Raw genomic sequence first — 12,237 nt, 5'->3', positions numbered from 1 at the left:
TTGTTGAACACAACTTTATTGTCACAAGCATGTAGAACACAGCTGCAAGTCACATTTTGTCATTCATCTTCATTGAAATGTAACTGATAATGTGGAAATTCAATAACAGTATGGACTCTTATCTGGTACCTATACAGTCATGTAGTTTCAAGGTAAAAGAACTTCTAACACATTTGGGATGTACATGTACAGTGCAGTAATACAGGTTTTAGCACTCTTTTGTTTACTTCACACTTTCTATATATATATGTTACATTGGAGCAAATTAGATCAAGCCTATTTTAATTCTTTTGTATTTTCCCCACTGGTTTTGATATTGATATCCTGTTACTGTATGAAGCAGCATCACTGCACCAGATAACACACTGAAATTGAAAGCTAGTATTCTGTATGCTTGCTCTCCTGCTCGTCTGATGCAGCCTTGACACATTTGGCCATGGTCTGGGAGGCTCGACTGATAGAATCTGTCATAAAGAAGTCCTTAAGTTCCTGCAGAGTTGGCTGCAGGGGTGATGCGCTGATTTTCCCCTCCACTAGACCTGACAGCTCTTGTGCCTGCTTGAAGTAGTTAGCGTCTTCGACGTCTCCGTACCGCACCAGGTTGGGCGAAACTTCCCGCAGCCTCCCTCGGACTTCGTCAAGCGTGTCGTACGGCAGCGTGAGGCCGGCCAGCTCCGACAGCGCCCGCAGGACCTTCCAGTCTTCCCGTGCCATCCCGGGCGGGTTGACGGCCGCTCTGGTCTGCTGGGCGCGGCCCTCCGTGTTTACGTACGTGGCCGTCTTCTCCGTGTACGCCGCCGCTGGCAAGACCACGTCGGCCATAGGTGCTCCCACATCGCCGTGGTGACCCTGGTAAACAACGAAGCAGTCTTTGGGAAGATCTTCACGTGTAACAGCGCCACCGTCCGCGCCCAGCAGGAACAGCACCTTGGGCGGGTTCTCTCGGATGGCGTCCACCCCCGCCTTGTAACCAAGATCCAGCGCTGCCACCTGGCTGGCCACCCTGTGCAGCACGTTCAGAACTCGCCACTCCCCGTCTGCCTGGCTGGTCGTGCGCAGCTTCTGTGCCAGCGCGCTGACGGCCTTGTGAACAGCCGCCCCGTCTCCCCTCTGTAGAGCCTCGCTGCCTACCACCACCATGGGACGTTTGGCGTCTGCCAGGACCTTGGAGTACGGGTGTTTCCCGTCGATGAGGTCCTGTAGAGCGCTGGGAGACTTCCCCAGGTGGGCGTACTCGTACGTCAGGTTGACAGGTGCGCCCAGCACCGCCACCTGGAGATCGTTGTGCAGCCAGCTTTTCCGGACGCGTGTGTTGAAGAGTGGAGCCTCGAAGCGCGGGTTTGTCCCCACCAGCAGCAGCACGTCTGCCTCCTCCACACCTGCGATGGACGTGTTGAGCAGGTAGTTGGAGCGCAGGTCTGTCCCCGCACCATTCATGGGGAAGATCTGGGGGAAACAAAACAAGAAACTACGTAAACGACATGCCGGAAGCGGTACAAAATGGGTCATTAGACCAATATGCTGATGATAGCACGATTCACACACGAGGACACACATTAGAGGACATAAGAACAGAAACCAAAACAGACTTAGAAAGAGTGGCAACATGGTCAGATGAAAACATGCTGAAACTAAATAATGGAAAGACGAAAACGATGCTTGTGGGAACAACAAAGAAAACCAGGCAAGCACCACCTTTGGAGCTGGAGCTAAGGGGACAACGTCTAGAACAATGTCCCTCAGTAAAGCTACTTGGACTTCACCTTGATCAAAACCTCACATACGACAACCACATTGCTCACATAGTTAAGAAGTGCAACAGAAGCTTGGCACAGGTGGGAAGGGTTAAGGACTTACTACCACATCTGCAGAGAATAGCCGTAGTCAACGCCTTAATAATCCCACATATAGACTACTGCTGCTCCGTATGGGGAAACACAACACAGAACAACATACGAAGACTACAGGTGGTCCAGAACAGGGCAGCAAGGCTAGCTCTTGGTTGTGATCGGGATGCACATGTGGACACCATGCTGAAGACATTAGGATGGCTGACTGTCAGGGACAGAATCCAACAGAGAAGCCTTGTCACATTTAAACGAATCATGCTCACCAAACAACCAAAGGCCTTGTACGACAAAATCACATTCCAATCTGAGATCCACAAGTACAGCACACGTTCAACCAGCACAAACAAAATCAGACTACCAAAACCAAAATCAAACTCTCAGAAAAAGCGCTTTATGTACAGGATGTCACACACGTGGAACAACATAGGCAACTAGCAAAGTACTGGATTGTAAATAGTGAATTTGTGTAAAGTTTGCCATGTACTGTTAATTTTGTAATGTTTTTGTACATTTGTAATATATGTATGTAAATGTGTAGACCACAGGAAGAATAGCCTCTTATGAGGCTAATTGTGGATCTGAATAAAACTGAATAAAACTGAAACTGAACTGAAGAATTAACGTCCTTCTCTTTGAGCAGATTCCCAAGTCAAGAACATGTTTCCTACAGAATAGAGCTGAGTATAGGCACATATAGGTTTAGAAACAATTCAATAAGTTAACATGTTCTTCTGAAGTTTGTCAATAATAACAGAAACATTGATGAACTTGACAGTTAAGGGTTAGTTTTTGTTCTTGGAGAATTATCAGACAAACCTAACTAAAGATATTCTACTTTTCATCTCCAGGTAAGTGGAAATAAACTTCACAAGGTGACAAAGAGGGAGCAAAACCAATTAAAAACGCAACAGATTTTTAGGGTACATGTAGTTAGCACTGTCAGTCTGTAACACAATCACACTTTCCTGTCTCTGGAACCCATGGGTAGTGATGCATTATGACCTAAACCCAATTTTAGGTTCAGGTCCGGATTCAAGTCCAGAGGTTTAGGTTCAGTTCCGGACTTGAAAGTCTGGACCTAAACCCATGGCATATACAAAATTGCATGTTGTCAACCTTGCAATGTTGTCTGGGTGAAACTTTGGCCACATAACATGGAGGCCGGTACTTGACGATGCCCGATGGCAATGTTTTCTTCGTTTTGCAGCAAAGATTTTACAATCTACGGAAGGTTTTAGGTGGTTTGGAAATAAAAGGGGTATGTGAAATGGTCCTTTATGGTAATAAGTCCGGACTTGGTTCTCGAGTTTTAGGTTTTTTTTGGACTTGAACCTAAACATTCTTACAAGTCCGGATCCTAGTCCAGTGAACAGGCCTAGGTACGCAGCTACCAGCTACATGTATTCAAGCATTTTAGGCCACAAATACCATATAATAATCAATGTAACTTTATACAGGTACGAAACCGGTACTTAAGGATTAGGTACTTTGGACCTGTACCTAATATTTGCAGCCCTACACACTGAAGATCCAAGATGCACAAAATGAGACCTACCTCCTCTGTGCAGAGTGCTTCACTGCCCAGCCTGTTGAGTAGGTCCTTCAGGGCGATCAGAGCTTCAGCGTCCACCTGCCCCCCCACGACGGCCCCCACCTCCTCCCCCCGCACACCGTGTAGCCGGCCCGCGGTCCTCAGCAGGGCGTCCTCCCACGTACACGGCCCCAGGCTCCCGCTATCGTCCTTCATCATGGGCTGGGTCAGGCGCTGTCGCTTCAGACCGTCGTACGCAAACCGTGTCTTGTCGGATATCCACTCCTCATTGATGTCCTCGTGTAGGCGAGGGAGGATCCGCATCACTTCACCAGACCTGGGGGACAAGAAGGAAGGTGTGAGTTTCAGTTCAGTTTCAGTTTATTACGATACCCTTTAGCCCGTTCAGGCTAATCTTCCAGGGCTCCTCACACAATTTCCCCCCCCCCATACAAATATACACATATGACTACAAATTTACATACACGTTGAGGTCACACGTCAGACAAGGTACTAATTATAGCTAAAATCATTGAACAAGCAAATTATCGGCTAAGTGTAAAACTAATATTACCATTACTAAACATTTCAATATTATTATTGGCTAAGTGTAAAACTAAGTGTAAAACTAATATTACCATTTCTAAAAGATTTCAATATACAACTATCATCGAGCAATTGTACACTATATGTATGCAACTTAATGGTTTTAATTCTCATCGGATACAACCTTAACCTCATTTGGTAGTACATTCCACAGCTTCACACAGCTCCCTGTGACAGGGAAAATCTTACTTCTTAGTGCAGGGCTCGAAATATATTTTTGGGAATACATGTAGGTGCACTGGTGCACCCAACATACAATATTAGGTGCACACATTTTTTGGGTGCACCATATAAAAGAAGACCTAATTTACAGATCTTACTGCTCCTCTTGTAAGCTTGAATCTGAAATGGGAGCTTCAAATTCTTACACAAGTAGTACAACAAAGATTTTATTATTTTTCTGACACTTAGATGTCAAGAATATTTTGTATACTATTATAAATTTAATATGTACAAAAATATCTACCAAAATATTTGGGTGCACCAGTGCACCCACAGAAAAATAATGGGTGCACAGCTCCAATTTTGGGTGCACTTAGGTGCACATGCACCCAGTATTTTGAGCCCTGTAGTGCAAAGAAGGATTAAGCCAATTTGATTTGTTGGTTCTTGAATTTTCTTCAGAAAAAATTTCAAAAGGCAGGGCTAAAAAAACAAATAAAAACAGACGTAGGCATCCTATGATAGCCAAAAAAGCTATGATCATAGATAGCCATGAAGTCAACATTCCTGGCTGGTTTGTAGTTCAAACAATGAATTTCAAACTTTTAATCAAACCAATGTATTGGTAGATTTACAAAAACTGTAACACCTTTAAAGAGAAGGGACTTCCTTCATCTGTTGGGGCCAAAATATCAGCATTTTGGAGTTAATTCAGAGGCTGAAATGTTCTTTTTTTTCAAATCATCCAAATAGTTGCTTCCTCTACAGTTGTGTTGAACATTTACCGACCTAGTACTGACTACAATGTTGCTGCCCACAGCATCCATCACATCAATGGTTTCTGTCTTCCTGGTTTCCCACGGTCTGGCGGTGAAAGCGTACGGTTTGGACGTGAGCGCTCCCACCGGACACAGGTCAATCACGTTCCCTGACATCTCCGACTTGAACAGTTTCTCAACATATGTGCCGACCTGAGCAAAAAAAACATTTATTTATCAAATGCTGAACTTTCAAAGGCAAGCAGTGCAATTACAGGATTTTTAAGTCAACTTTCTCCTCATTTTTATCATAAATTTTATGTACATGTACTTGACTACCTCTGCAGTGTACAGAGAATCTGCCAGGTGGTGCTTGAGTATTGCATGTACTGCTCTGCCTGCCTCCTGGGTTAGCTTTGTATTCTTTAGAGATGTTCTTGGCTGCCTACACACTCAGTCAGATAGCTCTGACTCTTCCCATTTTCCATGTGACAACTTTAAGGCATCCAATGCACTTTCAGGGTGGCAAAACATAAAATATTCTGAAATGTGTCTGATATTGATATTTACTGCTACATTTTGTACAAGTATATTGACTAAGAGTCCATGTGACTGACATTAGTATCCAAGAGCAAGTTGCTTTTAACTTTTTATCTTATGTTGCAAATTAAAGTTTTGATGGACTGTAACTTAATTATGTTGCAATCCTAATTAAATCGAGTGTTGTGGATCAACCATTCCAAAAGAATATAAAACTTCAGGAAAAAGCTTAATTACTTTGTTGATTTATTGAAATTGTAACGATACAATACATGTGGGACAAACGCAGCTGTTGCTTTTGTTGTGTCACACACATAGAAACAAATACAGGACAGGACCCTACTGCGACACCACATTATATTGTTGCACATTAGTTTACTGAGTTCCCCACCTGCATGTCCCCACCACGCCCTGTTGTGCCCAGGTCATCCACACCTGCTATCTCACTGGCAAACCTGTTATACAGGACAAACACACATTTTTAATACTGATGCTTTTACAGTGTTACACACTAATACATTGCTACTCAAGACTAATAAGCTCCTATAATTTCAGTGTGCAAAATACCCAGTTGCCCCGGGCCACCAAATTTTACTTTGGGCAACCTATTTTTGAACCTAGGTAGCCCAGTGTGCTACCTGAATTTTAAGAATGCCCCCCCCCCCCCAAAAAAAAAATCATGCCCAATTGGCTTGCACCACTGTATCTGGCAGATGCTTTTTAATTTTAAGTATGAATGTCTATTACTAGTACCATCAGTTAACTAAGTGCTGTTAGAAATATTGTCAAAGGCTTATGTATATATGTAATATTACTTAATTTAAGGAAAGTAGTAACTTACAGGTGGGGCAACCTATAATTCTGATGGGCAACCTAATTTTTGCCATAGGTTGCCCACTGGGCCCACTGGGCAACCTGGTTCAAAAAAGTATTTTGTACACTGTTATATGCATTTGTGCTAGTCTTTTGGTATGAAATGTGTTGTAGTTGTGCAGTTCAGTAGCAGTAGAAAAGATTTGTTTGAGACATGTGCTTACCTGATACACCTGGTACAGTGGATACAGCGAGTCATGATGGTTTTGACCAGAGGTCCGATGTTTTTGTCTTCGACGGCACGTTTCCCGGAGAAGGCGTTGTCAGTAAAACGACTTCTGTCACTGCCAAACGTCATGGACTGGTCCTGCAGGTCACACTCCCCTGGGGACACAACAACATGGCTGTTTTTTTGTTGTTTTTGTAAAAAAGTTTGCTCAGTGCAAGACAACAAGGGCCACTTCTTGGCACTGAACAAACTCTCACTCAACTCTCAGTAGCGTGCATAGTCCAGTGGTTAGCGATCCTGCTTCTGGACTAAGAGGTTGGGAGTTCGAATCCCGGCTGATGTCGCTCACCCGACATGCATGCTACTGTTTAGGGTCGCAGTACTTCGGACGGGACGTTTAGCCGTGGTCCACTGTTCATTGTGCTTGTCGAAAAGAGCTAGGGGAATTTACCCCAGTACAATGAACCTGTAAATACTGTACATAGCGTCTGTCTTCTCTGTCACGACCAGTGGAAGATTAGCTCTTTATTGAGCTAAACTGGTTCCACTTTTCACTGTAGCAGCATTTCTTCTCCATAAGTCAGAAACATCAAGCGTAGACAAGCTTGACTGACTGGCTAGGAAGGCTGCTGAGGAAATTCCCTACCCCATTGCAGCCCCAAATGGTTTGATCCACTCACACAGAAAAGGATGGTACTCATGATCACATACTCTTTTTTATATTTTTGCAATACCTGATTGAAAATACAACTTACAAAATATGCCAAAAAACAGTTACTCAAGCAACTGGATATGATTTTGAAAACGTCAGACGTTTCAGCTAGTATCCACTAGCTTTCGTCAGTGACTGAGAGACCAGAGGGGAAAGCAGGTTTATATACACAACCTGTTGATTGATATGCAAATAAAGTGAAGACAAATTTTTGGAAGTCGAAAAAGGAACAAAAGTCGGACAAGTCAAGACAAGATGATGCAAATTAGTCTGAAAGCTCCTGTTATACAGGACAGGAGCTTAAGTCCATATCCAGTTGCTTGAGTAACTGTTTTTTGGCATATCGTATTACCTGGATGTCTAACCTTCATCGACGTAACTTACAAAATAATACAATTTACAAAAAGATCATCTAACCAAAAATCAATAAAATCTGTCAAGTCCGTTACAGAGCTCTGTGAACACACAGGCATGACCTAAATCAGTACCTTCCAGATTTCTCGGGTCCTTAGACATATTACTTAAACTCTACTTTACTCAGACTCATTGTTATGTTTACCGAAGGAAAACATATTGTTTTTACTCAGTTTCTTCCTCCTCCTCTTCTGTTCCAAACACTAATCTCTGACCTGACCAATGCTATGATTTATTGACGTCTGTCACCATGGTGACTGGTGTTGGGTTACATAATGTTGCAATTTCATCGTCTGCTCTACTTCTGTCACCATCTACTCGTAGTACGTGTATGCGAATGTGTTTGAGTAAAAATTAACAGGGCAGACCATGTCCGAAGGTAAACATTATGCATTTGCTTTGCAAATGTTACTTCTCTAGTTTTGAAATATGTCAGAAAACAGGGAAAAGGACTACATTAAGCCCTGTCCTATTTATCAATAGTTGAGATAGTATAAGAAGTTACTCACTTACTAAAATATGATATTTTAGTGATGGAATGTACTAGAAGAAATCTACACCCCTACTTCTTACTAAATTATTGTCTCTCTCACCTCCCTGGTCACAAATGGGACAGTCCAGCGGATGATTGACCAATAGGAACTCCATGACTCCTTCCCGCGCCTTCTTGGTCATGTCCGAGTCCGTTTTGATCTTCCAGCCCTTCATGACGGGCATGGCGCAGGCCGCCACCGGTTTGGGCGAGCGCTCCACCTCAACCAGACACATCCGGCAGTTACCTGGGACAAGAAAATACCAAGGGGCATTGGACACACATTGGACGGGGAACATGCAGCTGTGCCTCCACTTTGGGAAGAAACTGTTGAACAGTGCGTTCTTCAAGAATATCCTGTATACTATCATACATTTGAGATGTACAAAAATACCCACAGAAATATTTGGGTACACCAGTGCACCCACAGAAAAAAAATGGGTGTTCAGCTTCAATTTTGGATGCACTACCCAGTATTTCAGCCCTGATCTAGCTGTGAAACATATCAGGCACTAGAACAGACCTGCGATGGACAGCCTGTCGTGGTAACAGAAGCGGGGGATCTCCACGCCCACCATGGCGGCCGCCTGCAGCACCGTCGTACCGGGGTCCACAAGTACCCGCTTGTCATCAACAAACACCTGTAACACGAACAAGGTCACGGTCAATCACAATACATGTAGTGTAACAGTGGGTGGTTTATAATTATAGGCGCTACCAACTGACCCGGCCAACGGGTCTAGACCTTTTAGCCGAGTGGTTAGAGCGTCTGGTTATGAAACTCAGGTGCCCGGGAGATCGTGGGTTTGAACCCCGGCCCGGGACCAGAAGGGTTTTTACTGTCTCCTCCTGTTTCTTATAGTGGTTCCCACACCGGCCCTGGGAGTTCTGGCAAAGAGTGCCGTTCCAGGGATGTCGAATTCGGAAGATTCGAGGATGAATCTTGAAAAGAAAAGGGGAAGTAGTGTAACAGTGGGGGGTTTATAGGCGCTACCAACTGATCCGGCAAACGGGTGTAGACCTTTTTGGCCGAGTGGTTAGAGCGCTCTGGTGCCCGGGGGCCGTGGGTTCGAACCCCTGCCCGGGACCAGAAGGGTTTTTACTGGCTCCTCCTGTTTCTTACAATACATTGACTTTACAAACGAAGATACTGCTCCTGGGTATTCTACTGTTATTTATTACTCTAAGGCCACAGCAAATAAATTTTATGGATGACATCCTCCGCAAACAAATCTAATGCAAGCGGCTGAAAAAAAAAACCAAGGTGGGCCCGAAAAAACAAGGTTCCTACATTTTAAAATTTTGACTATCATTGTACAATTCTTTTTTTTTTTCAGTGGGAACATCACATATACACATAATTGATTTTTCGGTATTTCCTAGCCTCCTGTGCAGGCCCCGCGGCGGTGGAGAAGAGTTTTTAACGCATTATTTTAATACAGCCGGCCATCCTACATAGCCGCCGAGAGAAGGTTGCTTTCCGCCCACGGGGCCTGCTCCCATTCGGCAAGAAAAAAGGGAATGGTGATTAGAAAAGTCTTTCAAAGGGCTCATTAACATGCCCGCGACGAGCAATTCACATGCCCGCGACGCGTAATTCACACCCGTCCGCAAATTATCTGCGGCAGCGAGAGCGCGTAAGGCAGGCCAATCAAAAAAATCCAAAACTTGTAACGTGTTACATGTATATAGGTGTTTACTTATTCGACTTGTTGAAATTCATCAGAGATATTATCGAGTAGTACGCTTCGGATCTTCAGCACATGAAAGTGGATCGTAAGAGGGGGAGGGGGCATATGAGATCGCAAAAATTGCTACCGGTAGTATCGCAAATGTGACCCTTTCTCAATTGGGAAGATCCCCGGATGTCTTTGGCCGCCAGCTCGCCTCTTTCCCTCGCGTTCATGGCGATCGACAAGCCAGGCAACACGGTAAGATTTTGTTTATTTTTTTCAAACAAACAGTGAACCAGTTGACCGTTAGAAAGTTGTCCAGCCATGCCCACGGGGGCGTGACAACGCCGCGCCTCGGCCATTGTCGGCTGGCGGAGGGCGCTCCGGGGTGCGGAAACTTCGCAAGTCCATAACAATTTATCTAAAGTGATTTTTAATTCCCTTTTTTCTTGCCGAATGGGAGCAGGCCCCGTGGGCGGAAAGCAACCTTCTCTCGTCGGCTATGTAGGGTGGCCGGCTATATTAAAATAATGCGTTAAAAACTCTTCTCCACCACCGCGGGGCCTGCACAGGAGGCTAGGTATTTCCTAGGTGCAAAATTGCACATTCAAAAAATTTTTAGGTGCAAATCTGGAAAACCATGTGCATTTTCCACATTGCACCTGGGTATTTCTAGTCCTAGCCCTGTAAAAGTACACCAAAAATTGTGATTTACAGTATCTTTAAAATTTAAGGACATTATTTTAATTTCATGCGCATACAGCCATCATACGCCTGCGCGAAGTACCAGAGCAAAAAGCACCAGTGAGGACAAAACTATCAACGCACCACGAAGAGAAAAGCACCTAGCGACTACGTCTAGCGAGAAAAATCACAGTGCATGGGGAGGTCGGGTTTCTGCTATTTACATATCAGAAAAGTATTCTCAACTGCGTCTGTAGAAGTGACGTGTTATGAGCGGAGTTCTCTCACGACGTCGCGTTGAACGGGTTATTATCGGCAAAGTGTCTTCAAATGTACATTTCCTGACCGTTCAACGACTCTTTTCCGATGGGTTCTGAATTTCGGATACAATGCCGATTGTTTTCCGACGATATGTATCGGATTTACAACGGGTACTTTCTCCCACAGGATCCCGTCGCCGGTCGCCTAGGCAACAAGTAACAAACCGCTGGCAGAGGGGGTTTCCCGGCTTGGATATTGCCATGGCGACACTCAAGATTGACACATCGACTCACGTGTCACCATGTCACCATGGGAAGGTCACATGGCCGTCTTGACGAATACATTACGCAGTTCTGAATGAATGGGTTGGGGACATTCTACCCTTTGCAACTACACTTACTAGTTGTACTACTAATTTTCCCCACAGGATCATCATATATTCGGAGAGTGTTTTTTTCCCTATTTTCCTTCCAATTTTACTGAAATCCCCTTGTAAGTAGCATATATTCTTCTTGTAACGTCACAATCGTACGTTTTATATATGTAATTACACGTCTTCATTTTCAAAAGTGCAATCTGCAGGATTAAAGGTTTAGTTGAGTTTGTTAAATGATTCTTACATTTATATGTGAGAATTATTCAATTCAATGGTCGTGTGCAAAATAAAAAAGTCCATACAATGAAGCTGGGCACGAACGCACGGACTACGAGCCACCGCCGTACGGCATGTGCCAATGATGACTTATGAACACAATACAACAATTTCTATGGTAGCTCCGTCTTTAGGACTCCTGAAACATGTACAAGAAACTGGAACATAAGGGAATCACACAATAATTTTTATCAATCATGACAATAATAGCATAGCATGGGATTCGAACTGGCGCCGTTCTGGCAGCCACGTATCGCAAAGCAAGGCAAGGAGGCAGCGACTCTACCGACTGAGCCACTCGCGCGCGCGCTACAAATGACGGTCGCCGTGTTCAACTTGAAGAACAAAGCGCAATACAGAATGACATGATAAACGTCGCATATGGCATACAAGATAAACCTCAGGAATAAATACTAACTATTATACGACATCGCTGAATTTCAAACATTTGTTACTTTCCATTTCCTTTGAAGAAACTCGAACCGCCACGTCAATAGTGTAATATTTGCACAAGCAAAGTACGGAGTTCGCCATGGCTCAGCGGGATGATTGCAAGAACATTGGTGAATATTGCGAGATCCAGAGGTCGTAGGATCGTATCCCGACACAGATCTTTTCTTTATATCTTTTGTTTTTCCTCCTCCTTATCTCTTTTTATGCCTTCCTCTGAATGAATTTTTTATACTTATCAATTATAAATTACGAGAAATTTCTATCACACCGACAAAGGGATTGTCTCTCCCAAGTGTTGTTTGTACTTTTACAGGGTAACCTTACAGTTTGATTTGATTTGATTAACAATGCACTACACGTGGTACAC

The 12,237-nt window shown here is 44.0% G+C and overlaps 1 protein-coding gene across 1 annotated transcript in view; it reads right to left on the bottom strand.

Annotated features, from left to right (window-relative positions):
• Positions 1-12,237, bottom strand: part of LOC109471774 (NADH-ubiquinone oxidoreductase 75 kDa subunit, mitochondrial-like) — a 14,403-nt gene continuing 2,166 nt past the window's right edge. The window contains exons 2-8 of the mRNA XM_019771132.1: positions 8,671-8,788; positions 8,209-8,394; positions 6,485-6,644; positions 5,839-5,902; positions 4,939-5,120; positions 3,406-3,718; positions 1-1,446 (exon numbers count right to left, since the gene is read on the bottom strand). Coding sequence (XP_019626691.1) covers positions 379-1,446; positions 3,406-3,718; positions 4,939-5,120; positions 5,839-5,902; positions 6,485-6,644; positions 8,209-8,394; positions 8,671-8,788 — 2,091 coding nt within the window. The 3' untranslated portion in view covers positions 1-378. The remainder of the gene's footprint in view (positions 1,447-3,405; positions 3,719-4,938; positions 5,121-5,838; positions 5,903-6,484; positions 6,645-8,208; positions 8,395-8,670; positions 8,789-12,237) is intronic.

This window comes from Branchiostoma belcheri, unplaced genomic scaffold (genome assembly GCF_001625305.1).
Source record: "Branchiostoma belcheri isolate BF01 breed outbred unplaced genomic scaffold, Haploidv18h27 scaffold259, whole genome shotgun sequence".
Classification (NCBI taxonomy): Eukaryota; Metazoa; Chordata; class Leptocardii; order Amphioxiformes; family Branchiostomatidae; genus Branchiostoma; species Branchiostoma belcheri.
This window is presented reverse-complemented; position numbering and strand designations above follow the sequence as displayed.